The sequence below is a fragment of the Dermacentor silvarum genome, chromosome 6 (assembly GCF_013339745.2).
Source record: "Dermacentor silvarum isolate Dsil-2018 chromosome 6, BIME_Dsil_1.4, whole genome shotgun sequence".
Lineage (NCBI taxonomy): Eukaryota > Metazoa > Arthropoda > Arachnida > Ixodida > Ixodidae > Dermacentor > Dermacentor silvarum.
In genome coordinates this window covers 116,027,871-116,044,653 of record NC_051159.1, presented here as the reverse complement: position 1 = coordinate 116,044,653, position 16,783 = coordinate 116,027,871, and the positions used below count along the sequence as shown (strand labels likewise).

The window sequence follows — 16,783 nt, the reverse complement described above, 5'->3', positions numbered from 1 at the left end:
TCTCGCTGCACTGTGAAAAGCACTGCAGGCATTGAAGTACTAGTATGTGAAAATATTTCTGTGTGTCATAATGTAGCTAGTCTGTAGCTCTGGCACCGTACATTATAAGTATGTTTCTACACACGGCCCCCTATCCCTGTTGTCAATGTGGATTTTGGAGATGAGCCAAAGTGTTTGGACCTAGGACCACCTGGGCCCTCCGAAGCCGATCGCCAAGAAGCGGGTGTCATTCAGCCTTGAGCCAGACACTGTGTTTCTGCCAGGCATGGCCCCACCAGAGTCTCCACGCAAGACCTCCCTGTCGTCTCAAGTCAGTGGGCACAGCTGTAAAAGTCTGAAAAATCACTTGCCTGTTGCATTCCTCGCTAATTGGTGTGGTGTGCTGTGCCCCTGTCTAGTCCCTGCACGCATTCCTTGACTAGGTTTGTTTTCGATGGGTCACCACTCCTGTACCTCACACTGGTGGTTGTAAAGCTGGTCTGTCAGTTTAGCACCTTCGTGAATGTTAGACTGTTCATTCTGGCACTTTTGCCCGTTTGCAGGAACGTGAAAGTGGTTGTGCGATGCATATGGTTAGCGACTTTTGAAGGCTATAATTGAGGACTCGTAGAATGTGGAAAGTCAGGTGCAGATGTTAGCAGGACGGCATGATGAAGAGGATGAATTTCGGTGCTGTTTATAATGGTTATAGCTCATCTGTGTGGTGTGCCTTCATCCATTTGTGGTACATGTATTTTGAATATGAGTCATAGTGGCTGGGAATGAGTTTCAATCGTTTTTAAATGCTGCCATAGAGAAACTAAAACAGCCATTCTTAACACAGAGACTGTAAGCTACTGAAAAGAGTGTCGCATATGAATAAGTTGGTGTAAACAATGAATCACTGCTTTCTTGTTTTGCATATTCCATTCCCTGTTCTTTACTATGTGATGGCTCTCACTCAAGTGTACACATTAGTGCAGTCCTATGCTGGTGTCAGACATTCCATCAGCCTATTGAACTATATCATAGGGTCATTTGTCATTGTCCTATCTTTTATCCAGTAGTCGGCGGATACAACCAGTGTACACAGTATTTCATTTCCCACGGCTCGCTATGTAGTGGCTCCCCTACTGCTGGTACAGCCAAGGCTGCAGCCGCGTTTGTTTTCCAGGATGATTATCGCAAGTAACAGTGTCAGTGACATTTTCACTTGTAAAACATTGTACCCATTTAGTTCATGATGACATTGCAAAGGGCATGAATGTCCTTGTCATTCTCTATTTGAATGCATATCATCACTAGTGTTCGTGTCTTACTTTGCTTTCATTGTTTCTGCCTTGTAATTGTAGTTACCACCAGGATTCCAGCCACACCAGTGAATTTACACTGTTGGAATTTACTGTTGAGAAATCTTGTTAAAAAATGAAATGTGAATACTTATGGCCAGTGAGTTAAGATGTGGCCCTGTATTGATGCCAGCTGTAAGTTTTCTAAGAATTAGATGGCATCGTAGATTTTTTGGTGGGCTGCTTGCTTATTGTACACTGAGTTAATTCTTAGCATTCCTCCAGAACACTAACAAGTGCAAGTCATGCTTGTGCCTGCGCTGTGTTTTGAATTGTGTGCATGCTACAAGCAAAGTGTTTGAGGCAGTGTTTAGCCACAATAAGGAAGCGCCACAGTAAGGAGTAATGATTGTCAGTGGGCCCCGTTGTGTACGGTCCATTGATGATGGTGTTACGCTGGTCAGCATACTGAGCACTTCACTGTCTGTGGTTGCAGAGCTGGCGAAATTTAGTGGCATTAACTGCCCATTGTGGAGCGGGGTGTCCATTTTCCATATAGTCCGACATGTGTAAAGAGGGGAACGTGCAAAATGAGATATATGTTGCATATCATACATGGCAGGCAATGTTGGGAAGCTACACAAAGTGGTGCAGTCATTCACAGCTCTCTGCGTGTTTTGCAATTCAGTTGTTTTTGATATGCAACGCTTTTTACAGAATAACTACCTCACATTTTACAACAAGTCGTGTTCGTACAGTTATGCCAAATCACACATTGTGTGTGCACCGTTGGGCTGCCAGTAGGTGACGCACTATGTTTTTGTCGTGAGTGCAAGCAGCGCACTGTTGCCACTCGTCACAGAAAGGTGTTACTCCAATTGCTCGGTGTTACAGTAGACTTCTGTTAATAAACTCCTGTTAAATTGATTTTTGGGTTAATTCGATCCCGCCCGATGGTCCCAGCTTGCACCCATTAATTTCTATGGGCCCTAACTTTCATTATTACAATCCAAAAATTGGTCTTCGCCAGGTAATTCGAACTTGACTAGTCGGCACACACGCACCTGACCTCTCTGGTGACCACTTTAGTTGTAGCGTGTCTCGGCAGAGCCTAGGGGACAGTGAATGCGTTGAACGCATGTAATCTCCCGTCGAAAACTGCCTATTTTCAGCCTGCCCAAGGAGGATTTTCAAGCAATAACCGTAGATCACAGTGGCTGATTACGGTATTCACCCGATTCTAACTCGCATTTTATTTTATTCCAGGAAAATTGGGCTGAAAAAATGTTGCAGTTTCGCCCGAAAGGTGAAGCATCAATGTGATAGCAAATTAGTAGAGAGCTATTCGAAGTAGGGATAGTAGTTTTATCGGCTGCATAATCTTGGACACATTCGCTTACTAACTGAATTAACAAGCGTGGTGTCAGCGCGCTCAAGCAAACATGAATAGATCACACTGAATGACTGCAGACAACGACTGTCAAAACGCTGGCAGCAAGCGCAGCCACCGCAGCGGGCGAGGGTTCACGTGGTCTATCGCTTCAATGGAAACTGAGCGGCGAATGCACAGCGCATACAAAAGTCAGAGCCGTGTGGAGATAACAGACGGTGCGGGCGACCGCCACAGCCGCGGGCAAACTACGAGCGCAGTTGTTCGCAGAGTAGAAGCTGCGCTCCCCCCCTCCCTCCCGCGTTGCCTTCCCGCTTTCTTGCTTTCGCGTGGGAGATTGAGTGGCAAGTTCCCCTTACGCCCGGTTGCAAGATACACCTTTGGTGCCGGAGCACAGCGTCGCCCCGCTTCCCTCCCTCCCATACCCCCACAGCCTTTTGCGCGACGGTCGCGTTTGCATTCCGCCGTGCGTTCACTCTCATTGATAGCGCGCGTCCCCCGCGCGCTTTCGCTCGCGCATACGGCGCGCGGCAACGATTTTATCGCTGTTGGACTTTATACAGAATCGCACGGCGACGGCGACGGCAGAAATTCGGTTGAAGTATCCATATAATTGCTATCGCAATAAAATTGCCTGCGCGTTCCAATCGGACTCAAAACCAAAACTGCCTTCGTGGCGTTCGTATGCTTTACCGCATAACAAGGATGTATTGTGGCGAAGCTGACTTTAGGAAAACTGGCCGCCAATGTGCAACACTTATTAGACCCTTGCCCATTTTCTTGCTAAAAGTCGGGTGCGCATTAGATTTCTACTTTATTTAGGACATTTAATGTCATTTCTGCGTTTAATTTTTTTACTTCGGACACATAGAAAGGGGCATGCAATTGATATGGGGGTGTGTTAGAATAAGGCCAATACTGCTAAAGAAATCAGCGGTGCGTATTGGTGTTTTTTTTCGCTTTTTGTTTAATTCAACCCGCCAGATAATTAGATCGATTTCAAGAGTCCCTTCAGGGTCCAATTAACTGAAGTCGATTGTAAATGTGTTCAGCTCTGTGACGCCTTACATGTAATAATTACGTCATATTTTGTGACATAAATGGATGAAACTTAATGTAGCATCGAATTACATGATGCATACTTACACTATATTTTCGTCGCAAATGTGAGCTGGGAGAGAAGTCTCTCTAGACTTTGTAGCGTTGTCTGCTATGTGTGAAGTGGAGTATAGTGCTTTCCTAAGTTGTAATGCAGGGACAGTTGTTTATTGAGCAACCATGCTACCTTCCTCAGTGGGTCAGTGGCTGCAATGTTCTGATGTCGTATGTAGCTGTCAGGGCCTCAATTCCTAGCCACAGTGGCTGCATCCTGATTGGGGCAGAATGCAAAAAAAAAAAAAAAAAAATGGCTAAAGTGCACTAAGCACTCACGGTAAAGCACCTGACATGGTCAACATTAATTTTGAATGTTTGGCTACAGCATCTCTCATGGTCCTCAAGGCTGCTCTGAGATGTGAAAAGCTATATACATTATATTAGCAACCAAATCACACTGGTATGTAAGGAGCCATGTGAGTGGCGGCTGAACTGGTCAAGGGGCTGTGGGCTGGTCAAGCTGCATGTGAGCAGCTTTTTTCCCTCCGTCCTCCCATCTAATATGTATGATGGTAAATAAACTTATTATTATAACTTCATCTCCATGCGCTAGCATCGGCAGTGCGTGCTACAGGGCATGCGGAAAAGTTATTTTCGGTGGCCCTTAGTTAGATACACATTTGACCACTGCCTCATCAACGGCTCCAGAGAAAGTGCTTTGCTTCCACTGGTCGACACTAGGGGAGATTTTTGCACTTGCAGCAACCATTTATTGATGAAGCAGCTTTTGTCAGAATCGTTTGCTTCCTGCACGCACGATTAGCGTCACTGGCCGAGCTTTGTTTCTCAAGGCATGCGATGAGCACCATTGTCACACCGTCGCCTGGAACAAACTTGGTGGTCGTGCCGCTGTCTGGCAATTTCTGAGCACCATAGACTCCCACCGCGTGCGGTCAATTAGCACTCTTTATTTAAGGAGTACAAAAATAGATTTGTAAAGAAAATTTTTTTAATTTGTCGGCCCTTCCACTCCGTGAAGATGGTTAACCAGCGAAGCTGAAACGTGCGGCCCCAGTGTTTATCAAAGAATTTCTCAATTATGAGGTTACACACGTGTGGCTGCGACGGAGAGAGCGACGTCACTGACGATATGCCCGCAGTGCACCGTTGTCGCTTGCGTTCAATGTCTCGGGTTTGCTCGGCGGCGTGGTTAGCAGCATTTGCCCCCCCATTGCTGCTTGCGATTCTTCAAAATTAAATCTGTTTGTTACGTAAGACAATGAATGGCCCATACCCCGTAAACGCGGCCTCCCCATTACTACGACAAAAAAGTGAAATTCTACGCTGGAATGATGAGCGGCAATGCAGCCAGCTGTGGAAGAAGATGACGACGACGAACGCGGGAGCAGTGGCACGAGTGCATGCCGAGCATGAGCGTAACCCGAAGGGCGCCAACGAGCCATCTGCGGAAGAAGATGACGATGATGATAGTTTTCTGTACACAGGCGATTTCGCCTAGACATATAAAGCTATGCTTTAAAAGATGACAACACAATTATTCCTAAAGAAACAAAGCTCAGCCAGAAACGCTCGGCACACGTGCATGAAGCAAACATTCTAGCTTCTTGCCGCCGATAAATGGCTACTGCAAGCGCAAAGAGCTCCCCTGACGACACCCATTGGAATAAGCTCTCCTTTGCCTGAGCTGTCGATGAGGCAATGATCAAAGGCCCGCTACCACCGCTAGTGCACGGAGGTGCATTTCAGCCACTGCTCGCATGCTCCGTTTACTTTCTAGGGCACCTGTACATGGGTTCTTCCATGTTATCTGGCGATGTTCCAGTTTCATGAGTTTTCTTGCTGTATGGACTTTATGCTGTGAACATAGTTTTCGGCTCTAGAAATAGCAGATATAGCTCTGAATGCAGCTGTGAGTGTGGGCTGGGACAGCACTTACCACTTCACACCTCAGTTTTTTTTTTCATAACATACCCCTTTCTTGACTTGCTAAAGACAGCTTGTTTCTTGTGCATTTCAGAAAAAACACAAGTTATGCTGAAGCACAATAAGATGCGTCTTAACAAAGGGCCAGGTAATGAGAAGGTGGAGTAAGGTGATGGTCTCTTTAAATGTGTATCAAGGCCTCCAGAAAGCGAAAAATGCTGGTTAGCTTGTATTTCAACAAAGTCTTCTATGCTAAAGCAACTACTAAAAAAAAAACATGTGCATGCTAATCCTGCAAGCAATGCCTTTTGTCCGGTATGCATGTCATATTGAGTGACAGACAAAACACTGCATGATAGCTGCTTGACATTACTGGAAGCAATATTTGCACTTTTTGTTTGAGTTTTATTCGATGCATAAATTTCATACATTGCCTCGGATAGTGGCACAACTTTCTAGGTGCTAAAATGCCTCAAAGAAACCACCTGTTGAATATTATGTGAGAAAACTTATTTTTCACAATATTTATTTAAATTCTAATAAGAACCTGAAACATTCTTGTTACTGCTCCTAACTATGTATCTACTGTGTTGATCACCACGTGAAAGTTGGCATTCCAAACTGCCGGACTAATCAGAACTCTGACTCATTTATTCCTAAGTTGACTTAGTCAAGACTGGAACCACCTTCCTACCGCAGTCATTTCTATTACAAACCAAGAAGATTTCGAGTCAGCAATTTATGTTCATTTTATAACTATTTTTCTGAGTATGTCTATTTTGCATTTGTATTTTATTTTGACCACTCCTCTCAGTAAAGCCTAATGGCCATGAAAATGAATGAACACAAACAATCAATCAAACAAACGAATAAATGAGTAAAACAGGATTAACAAAACTATCCACATCTGTGGCACAAAAAACACAATGGTTACGACTATGAAACTGTTTTTTGTGCAGGATAAAGGCGCCAGCCAAGAGGCCGACGGTGCCAGCACCAGTGCACCATCGGACGAATCAAAGATAGCACCCCTGCACCCTGTTCTGCACCGGCAACCCTCTCCTGCACCTGGATCGAGCGAGGGCGACATTGTGCTGCCAGCCATCACAGTGCAGCCAGCCATCACTGTGCAAGACAGTGACCAGGGCAGCAAGAGCAAGGAGGAAGATTCTGGTGAGTCACTAATGGGCTTCCGTGCAGGTTGCAGCGGCCAAAGAATTTACAGCAAAGTTCGACTTGGGGTGGTATTCTTGAACAGTCACTAGGGGGTACAACCACTTTTGCGAGATTTTGCACGACTTGGCATCGACTGGGTAAGGATTTGCAGCCGACAGCATGCCAAGCATGCTGTCAAGGCACAGTGCCAGGAGTGCTGCGACCCATAGACACGGATGCCCATCAGGTGCTAAATCTTGTGAAAGCGATTGATCGCTAGGGAATAATGCCCTTAGGCTACATGGCTTAGATAGTACGTATGCATTTACGTAACTTGCCTTCTTAGGATGTTTTTGTTTTTCGCCAATGTATTGCTGGTATCTTGTATTTCTCTGTACTGTTACGACTCCTTTGGTAATCAACTCGACCATGCAATATCTTGGTAAAATCATTTCATAAAGGTGACCACAGGTAATTTCATCGTTGCACTCAAATAATCCATTGTATGTTACCGCATATTTCTCTGTTTATTCTGTATTTTGCAATAATTTCTGTGCTTACTAGCTTACTTGCGCATAATATTTTTGCTGTGTGCCGTGGTAAAAGTACTAAGCTGTGCATGGTGACTTGAACCAATTACAGAATAATTTCTTGGAGAACAAGTAACACTGTGCTACGTAACAGAGTATGAAAGACAGCAAACACAAACAAGCATTGAAGCATGACTGGAGGTTCAGTTTTGTCAGATGACATATGTGAATGAATGCATGAATGAATACTGTAGTACCATGCATGAATGGCTAGTATCAGTGAAGTTTGTCACTGCCTTTACCATTGTTGTCATTGAGCAAGCAACTGCATAATTTAGTGCCACATAAAAGACACCATAGAGAATATTACATCAGATTAGTCTGGCAAAGTATTCATTCAAAACGAAACTCTATTTTCATTCAATTTGACAGCAAAAGAATGATTAATGTTACTGGAGAGAATGGACGCCAGGCTTTTCTTTCTTGAATTTTGTACGAGTACACTAGGGGGGGGGGGGGGGAGTGATGCTACGAATTTCGAAGTATTTTCTTGTACTTAAGCCATTTTGGCGCAAGCCAATTTTCTCAAGCTTGCTCAGTTGAGTCTCTGGTTCTTTTAAAGTGCCATAAAATTCCTTTTTTTTTACCGATAAACCATTAACTAAACCCGAGCAGACATTGTCAAAATGCACGCAGCCACAGCGAGCTGTTGCGGGAACTTCTGGGTGGTGTTGCCTCCTGTCTTTCAGTTTTGCCTCCATTCTGGCCGACTAAGCTTGCTGTCACGGTCAGAGTGGCCGTTGAAAGCGCAATTTGGAAATGCAGCTTAACTTAATTATTCTTTTATAGTGTCCATTATTTTTTCATTTGTTTTTATTTTCTGGTGGGTTTTTGAGCATTCCAGACAGTGCCTGTTGTGATTTTATGATGTTTTGTGCAATGGCCTCGCTTGTGACAAACTACTCTGCAGAGGCAAAAAGTGGCAAGGATGCTGGGAGGAGCAGACTTTACCTGTCCACGCTGGTGTGGGCCTGCCTGCTTGCTCAACTGTGGCGCTACATCTGGCTCCTGCATCTCACTTACGTGCCTCTGCTGTACACCGTCATCAAGCGAGTGGGCAAGTCGCTTTGTGGACGCTCTATCTTTAGCATTGCATTTGTGGGGAGTCCAAGTCATCTAGTTAATGCACCTAGTTTTACACTTAAGCTAAGCTGGCATTGTGATGGGTGCGGCGCACAATGTTATATGTTCGATTCCCGGTCGCAGTCGCCACATACTGAGAGGGCGAAATTCAAAGAACGCTTGTGTGGTCTGCTTCGGGTGTACAATGAAGAACCTCAAGTGGTGATAAAAATAATATGAGATTTCTCCACTATGCCGCCCCTCATAACCTTCTTTGCAGTTTAGGGACGTGAAATTATAAAGCATCGTGGTGGATAGTGGTACAAGGATTTTTTAAATCTTTGTCCATCTGTCCTCAAAGGACCTTTCTGATGCTAATTTGTCATTGCATATTATTTGCATGGCAATGATCAACTTTATTCAGCCTTGAACTTTACTCAGCTGAAAGTTCTCAAAATTTTACCAACTAAACAAATTGACCATGGTATTAAAAATAATTACCAGCGATGAGTGTTCGGTGAGTGTTGCCGCCCACATGTGACCTTAATGACAGGTGTACTTGACAGTGTAGAGATTCATTTATGGTGCTTAAAATTATTTGATAAAATAAATCGGTCATGAATGTAAAAATACGTACCTGCTCTGAAGAAATGTTATGCGGTTACAACTTAACAGAATTTAGCCACAAAAAGCTATAGTGTGCCCTCCTAATATGCTGTGCCAAATTGTATAAAAGCCAATGTACTGTACTGGCAATGATTTCCACAGTATAATTGAATAACTGCAGTTCCAGATTTCCCTCTTAATTCTAGTTCGATGTCTTGGGCACTGGCGGAGAAACTAAGGTAATTTCACTGCTGAGCTAGTTTTATTTGTTGAGTGTTCCTTCTATTTGGAAACTGTTTCTGTCTTACTGTTCACTGGGAACCAGCTTAAGGGGCCAGAGCCTAGTAAGCTGTAGTTATTAGTCCTTGAATAGCTTTAAGCTTACACACCTTGATCATTGTTTATGTGCGTATGCACATATTTATTAATTTGGCTTATAGGTTGGCAACTCTTCATGAATGATTCAGAGGACCCAGGCTTTTGGTTCCTGCATCAGCCTTTGCCTGTATGCCCATTTCAACTCCTCTGCATGTTAGAACTAAAGATAGCAGAATAATGGGGCAGTGCTGTGCCACTGTTTTGCATTAATCTTTGCTGCCATTCTAAAAAGGCATCCTATGTAATGTTATGTCATTGGAAGCCATGCCCATGGGGTGATGGCATGCTACAGGAAGCAGCTTGTCATCAACTGCTAATATCATCTATCATTTTTAGTCACCCAAAGTCACTGGCTATAGGTTGCGTTTGCACTATCTTTGTACAGTGCAGTTTTCAGGATGGGTTATTAAACAGAAATGAAACACAACTGCAAGGGGTGAAACACCAACACCCTGCATGTGTTGTTGCAAGAGTCTGCGATATGATGTTGATGGCCAACTGGTCATTAGACAAGAAATTTATGCCTGCCAGTTGCTCACTTGGGAAAATGAGAAACGTGACTGGAAATGTGTGCATTGCATCTCTTTTTTGTGCGGTAGGTACAACACTAATTTTATCAGCGATGGCACCTTTGATATTGTATGTGTTTGCACTGACATCAAATAATTATGAACAGACTGGTACCTGGCTCATCGTCGTGTCATCAATTTAACATCTTCTGGCTTGTTGTAAATTAATACGTACCACTTATAAGTTCATGAATATATTGACGCAAAGTAAGCTGCCCACTACAGGCACCGATCGTCATAAGTCAGCTGCCCACTGCAGGCACAAGATCGCCGGAGAGAAGACGACGAAGGGCGCAGGTGTGCACGCGTTCTCTTGAGTGTCGGCCATCATTAAAGAAGGCTGTTCTCTTTCGGCGAGCCCCGATTAATTATCTTCGTGACATTTTACTGGTGGAGGTGCTGGGTATATGATACCATTGCCGGAGACGCAGCGTACCCCTGACTCATCCCCAGTGAGTAGCCCGGGAGAGATTACTCCTCTGCACGCAGGTACCAGTCGCCGTCTTCAAGGGCTCCAACCTGAGCACGGTCTGTTGCCCGATCACATCCGGACGATGAACCCGAGCCCACAGTCTCCTGCTGCGGCTGTTCCGCCGGTGCAGTTCATCTTCAACCAGCCACAGACACCGATTGCATTCCACGGAGATGCTACTGAAGACGTGGAAGATTGGCTAGACCATTTCGAGCGGGTCGCCGAATGCAACGGATGGAACGAAGAGCGCAAGTTGCGCAATGTGTACTTCGCTCTCCAAGACTCCGCGAGGACGTGGTTCCATAACCATGAAGCGACATTGACTTCGTGGCTCGAATTTCGACAGCAGCTGACATATAACGATCGGTGTCTGTAGTAGGCAGCTTACTTCGCCTCAATATGCAGGGCAGTTAAGTGAGCAAGAGCTTGATTCTGACAATTTGTATTCACTTGGAAACAAGATACAAGCACAGCAACATTCCTTGCTTGGCAACCAAACCTCTACATGTGGCGTTTGCAACAGTGACTTGGAGATCCTTGCATCAGCATCAATTCATGTGCATAAACCAAAAGGTCCACCTCTGTGCTGCAGACATTTAAACAAGCTTCTATGAGCTGCGAGGCATTGCACCTTCCAAGTCGAAGCTCAAAGAAAACAAGAATGTATTGAACAGATTTTGTGCATGTGGCGCATGTTGTTGGTCTTTTGCAGTAAGCCTGCACGTTTCACTCTGACTCAGCTGGTGCCTTGGAAGTATTTCCAAATGCCATGATATGTGCAGTCTCTTTTGAGCGCAGCACATGTTTTTGTTTTTCTTCACTCAAGATTGAAAATGCCGGTCACATAAGGATAGTGCTGCAACGCTATCTCCTTAACATGGTGGAGCTAGTTCAATTTTTGTGATTTGCTCAATTGTCAAAATATCGCACGATGTAATTTTTAGCAAATGTGAGGGCATTTTCAACACGGTGCAGCACGTCATAAATGGTCTGTGTTTCAGGAAGCCACTTGAACCTATGGAGCTGTCTTCGGGATCAGTCACGTACTGCGTGCTGGACATTGCGTAACTGGTACGAAGAACGTAGCCAGGCGCTTTTCCCAGCCCCCGTGCACGGTCTTTGGCGACTGCTGCGGGAGGGAGACAAGCGTGTGTGTATTTATTCTTTCTCTCTCCACCTTCAACACCATCTTGACAGATTCTGTTGTTTGCATTTTTGTTTATTCATTGTGTTTTTGGGGAAGTCTTGCCTTAGGAGCTCCTATCCAAACACATGGGGACTAGGTAAGGGTGTTCAAACACCGCTGATTTCTAATCGTATTGGATACACATATTAAAAAGAAAGTGCCTTTGAATAAATTATTTTCCAACTTCTTAATGCATGGGTTCTCAAAGTGGGTTCCGCGGAACCCTGGAGTTCCGCAGGCCTCTGCTTGGGGTTCCGCGAGCCACTGATAAATTTTCCGTGGTCCCGCGCTCACCAAGTGGCTAAAACGGCGAAAACGAGGTGTGCTCGATCCACACAACCTCCACTACTCATGCCCGAGTGTCAAAAAGCACTTCACAGCGCGTAATGGCAATAAATTCACAAGCATCTTGCAGCCACCCAAACTCGGAAAACGGGCCGCGCGCCTAAGCTTTCGCACTTGAATCTCAGAGGCCGTAATTTACAACCATGTGCATTTATCCCGTTTGTAGATAGCTTAGGTGCCGATTGCATGCACATTGACGTATACGTTGGAGGAATAAAAAAATGAAGGGAAAAAAAATGCGCGGAGCATCACAAATATGCGCCGCAGAAGAGCAAGAACGGTGCTAGCGTCCAACCAAAACGAAGCGGCGCAGTCCGCATCGCCATAGTCCTCAGCGGCAATCGTGCGCAGCACGTGATTGACAGCAACGCCGGAGCGCTTCGTGCCTAATTGTGCCCTTAATTTATTCTTGCGTTTATCGCCGCGCGTAACACCGCGTTGGCGGCATGCCCCGTGCCTTCATAAGTGCGTACTTGCCATCCATGATCGCGTCGATAACCACCGCAGTTTTGTCTGCAGCGGTTGCGGCAAACAGTATAGTTTCGTTTTCACTCGGTGCACGCAATGGCTGCGTGCCTTCAAAACTGCGTAGTCGCCAACCATGGTAGCGTCAATAGCGACTGTAGTTTCGCCCACACTTCTTGCAGCGAATGGTAGTTCCGTTTTGACTTGGTGCGTGCGTCGGCCGCCTGCCTTCGGACCCGCAAGGTCGCCGTCTATGATCGCGATAGGTACTGCGGTTTCGTCCACAGCGGTTGCGGCAAGCAGTAGTTTTGCTTTGACTCAGTGCAAAGCTGTCGAAGATTAAGAACACCGGCTACATCGCGATGGACAGACAATTTGTTTTGTTGGCAAGCAACTGACTGGCGAAAAAATAGTTGGGATGTACTTGCGCGAGGCCTTCACCGCTGCTGGCGCTAATCAGTCATGAGATGACGAGAATTTCAGCTTCCGCACTGGTCTTGTGCTAAATATAAACAGGATTTGCTGATTCATTAACTAAATAAAAGCGTGTTGATGTAGTTAAGCAATTGTTTATTGTTTTCTTGATACCCTCGATAATTTGACATTCGGTTAATTAGGACATTTTAATTTGGTTAATTCGGGGGGGAGGGGGTTCCTTGGCGCTTCATGGAGCTTAGTAAGTTTCCCTGGAACGAACATGCTTGAGAACCCCTGTCTTAATGAAAAAGCACACCACTTTTGCATCAATCGCATCGAGTCTAAAGTACCCCCTCTTTGTGATAGCCTTTACTTGCCCTGTACAGTAACAATAATGCCAGATCTACTCAGCTTTGGCAGGGCTTGGTGCCATGATGTGAACCAGTGCAACTCCTAGGCAATAGAGTGTGTCATACAAATATCACTAGGGAAGTTTGCTGCGATGATTGCTCAAACAAAACGAGACCGCTGCACATGTGAATTTACTTGACTCCGCTACGGGCTTTGTTAATGAGGACTAGCTTATGGCTATATTTATTACTTTACTGTTTCTTAGGCTCAGTTTTACTATTGTCTTTTTGCATTGCAACTGTCGTTTACACAAAATTGAAACTAATTCCATTTATCTTGGAATTCTCAGTACATTAAATTAGAGAGGATCGTTAAGTGCATGTATGTCGCTATCTCCAGGTGATGCTTATTTGAACAGCAGTGTACCCAATAAGCCGGTTGTTTGAGGTATCTTGATCTGTGTGCACTGTGGACAGCAGAAAAAACAGTAAAATGGCCACACTCAAAGGCTACATTATACCAGACATTGGGTATTTCTCATATCGCAAATGGACAGCACTGCAAGTTGAAGCAGGCTTGGTGCTTTGGTGTGGATCGTTGCAACTCTTAGTCAGTTGTTTTAATTGAATTTGCTGCTTGACCTCGTTTAGTCGCCCTGTTCCAGCTTACATTGAAGGTTACCCAACTTGCTCTCAGTGATATGATGTTGGAGAGCATGGTACACTCATAGTGACAATACAAAACTGATGTTTGAAAAAATATATGTGTGATAAGTGCAAGGCAGTTATGTCTGTGTGGCAACTTCTTTGCCCTGCTTTAATTTCAGATGGTGTCTGTGCTCAAAACGTCCATAGACTCTCTCACCACCATTGGCATTTTGCTGGTAGTGTCTCTCCTGGCCACTGTGGGCACCATCTTCCTCGCTTTGCAGGTTTGTTTCTGTTGCAGCCTCTGTTTTGTGTAACCAACTGTAATCTCATTACCCTGTTTGTATGTAGTTTTGAGACTGTAGGCAAGGATGTTTCACGACAGTTGGAAAAAACTTGCAGTACTTTTTTTGTTTTGGAGGGGCTTCAGTGCAGTCTCAAGCAACAATTGCTACTATCCTGAACCAATATTGAGCCCAATCTGTGCCAAAGAGCGATGTGGATCAAAAGGCGCCATTAACGTTTCCTTTAGGTAAAACACAGCTATGGTGCCTTTTACTGTTTCGTCTCGAACTCCTATGTTACTACTACTAGTGCTATTAGTACAAGTGTTGAATAAGTATTTTTCATATATAAAATGCGGCTGATTAATATCGATACAAGCATTGGATATTAGTTTTTCATGGATATAAAATGTGACTGATTAATACAGAATAAACTTTCCTATCTTTTAACATAGTTGCAAAGTGTTTCTATGCGCATTTCCATGTTTGGTCCAGTTTTGCCAGCCCCTCCAAAAAACGTATTAATTCTAGCCATCACACCACCAATTAACAGTGGACTTGACTACATTGTCCGTAGAAGAATTCCTTGCTTTCAAGGATTCTCGTCATAATTGAAAGGAGTAATCTGGTGGTATGAGATCACGTAAATAAGATGGATGTGTTGAACTTGATAGTTTGAAGCTATAATTGTTGATTGCTTCCATGAAACTGCCCACTGTGGACAGGGTTCATTGAACTGGAGGGAAAATGGCGCCACACTGAAGTGTTTCAACAACACTCTTCCGAAGTTGTTAGTCTTTTTCCAAAAGGCTTGAGTAGTAACCGGCATTAAACCGGCATTGTATTGTCTGGCCTTTCTGGAGGTAGTCAGCAGAATTCCCTGGGCATCCCAGAAGATTGATGCTATGCCATTTCAGGGAGTTGTTTGCACTTATGTTTTTGGAGGTAGAGAGCTGATCTGTTTCCACTGTTTGAAGGCGTATTTGATTTCTGTGTCAAAATGACACACCTCAGTGATGCACTTTATCACCGTTGCATGATAGGAGCGGCGCGCTGCAGTATTTTTCTCATGTCTGCTTGACAGCCACTAGGCTTTAAATCTTTCTAATGTAAGTAGTGATTCACAATTCAATTAGTGATCATCATTGCTGGTTGTCATCTTAACAAACATTAATGACCACCATCAGGGATAAGCACATCACTACAGTAGAAACTTCATGGAAAGTATGCAAGCAACTTGCCCTCCATTTTATGGTGATTTGTTCATGTATAGGTGCAAAACTCTTCATCCAACCATCATACTTCTCTGTGCTACTATAACTTGTCTATGTTCACTGCTCTGGCATCTTAAGTATTACCATTGTCCTGGACCAAAGCAGTTCTTGGCTTTTGGGTCAAAGCAGTTTAAATTAGGAATTGATGAAGCTTCACATGAATGTATCTATCTAACAAATAATATATGTTGCAGAACCTCAATCTTATATCTTCATGCAAACGGGCATCCGTGAAGGGGGCCAAGTGGGGCAGTAGCCCACTAAGCCTGCAGGAGGCCTCGTACGGAATTCGCAGGAGATTATGAAACACAGGTGTTGGTGATGTTAAGCATTTAAAATAATGCAACACACAAGTGCTCCATTTCTTTGTAAACGTAATAAGCACAGACAAATGTAGCCTTTTGTAAATGCGCATGTAAATGTGCGAATACGAGTACTATATTCCTTTGGTTTCTTAGGAAATAATTTTCGATGACTCCATTTGAGGCACATGGCCACTTAGCAGTTAACATGAAATGGTAAAGATGCCAAAGGGCAAATAATTGCTGGCAAGATGTTAAGCCTCCCCTAGTGCACTGTGCAAATGCTCTTGTTTCTAATGGCAGCTGTGTGGCATAACAAACATACCATTAGCTGAAACATTGGAGTTTCAAATCTGCATACAAACTATGTTGTGCTCTGAACTGTTTTGCAGTTGGTTACTGTAATTCTGATACACATCCTTCTCTAATAGAGCTGGTTTATTTAGTGTTGGGTGTTGCATGCAACTGAGACCAATACAGCTTTGTCATAGTGCAGCAAGAGACATCACAAGGTGTGTGTGCATGTGCATGTGTCCAGGTATACGGTGAGAGCATGCACTTGGTGGAGGTGACAAGCAGCCTCATCAACCACACTGTTGTCAACAGCCCAGAGCTCCAGCAACTACTGCCCGAATCTTTGCGCAACGCCCAGGGGGCATTTGACTCAATGCTGGGAGATGCCTACCTCTATGGGCGTCAGTGGATCAGTGGCGCGGTGAGAAAATGCTGCTCTCACTCTTCCTCTGAACTTGTATTTGTGTATCAGTTTCTTTTGCAGAACAATTTGGTGTCATTATTGTTGTTAAGATCCAGGCAGTTATAGCGTATAAAGCTTTTTTTTTTTTGTGCATTTACTCCAGCTACTGCGTATTCCCCTTTTGTTCCTCTTACCACTGGCTGAGAAGGTCAGTGTCTTCTAAATGTGCAGGAGCAAATTTTAGTCTTTGCAGAAAAATCACACAATGTGCCTGTTTACAAATCAC

At 44.4% G+C, this 16,783-nt stretch overlaps 1 protein-coding gene across 6 annotated transcripts in view; it reads left to right on the top strand.

The window, feature by feature from the left end:
- The window catches only part of LOC119455886 (transmembrane protein 245), a 52,029-nt gene that overhangs the window by 11,641 nt on the left and 23,605 nt on the right, over positions 1-16,783 (top strand). For 2 of the 6 annotated variants that reach the window (XR_007467542.1, XM_049669396.1), the window contains exons 4-9: positions 185-310; positions 6,657-6,870; positions 8,353-8,503; positions 11,535-11,679; positions 14,120-14,224; positions 16,339-16,515. Coding sequence is in view for 2 of the 6 variants with exons in the window: in XM_049669396.1 (XP_049525353.1) it covers positions 185-310; positions 6,657-6,870; positions 8,353-8,503; positions 11,535-11,679; positions 14,120-14,224; positions 16,339-16,515 (918 nt within the window). In the remaining 4 variants the exon portion in view is untranslated. Of the gene's footprint in view, positions 1-184; positions 311-6,656; positions 6,871-8,352; positions 8,504-11,530; positions 11,680-14,119; positions 14,225-16,338; positions 16,516-16,783 lie in introns of all 6 variants that reach the window. The other 4 variants (XR_007467543.1, XM_037717406.2, XR_007467545.1 and 1 more) reach the window with 3 other exon arrangements.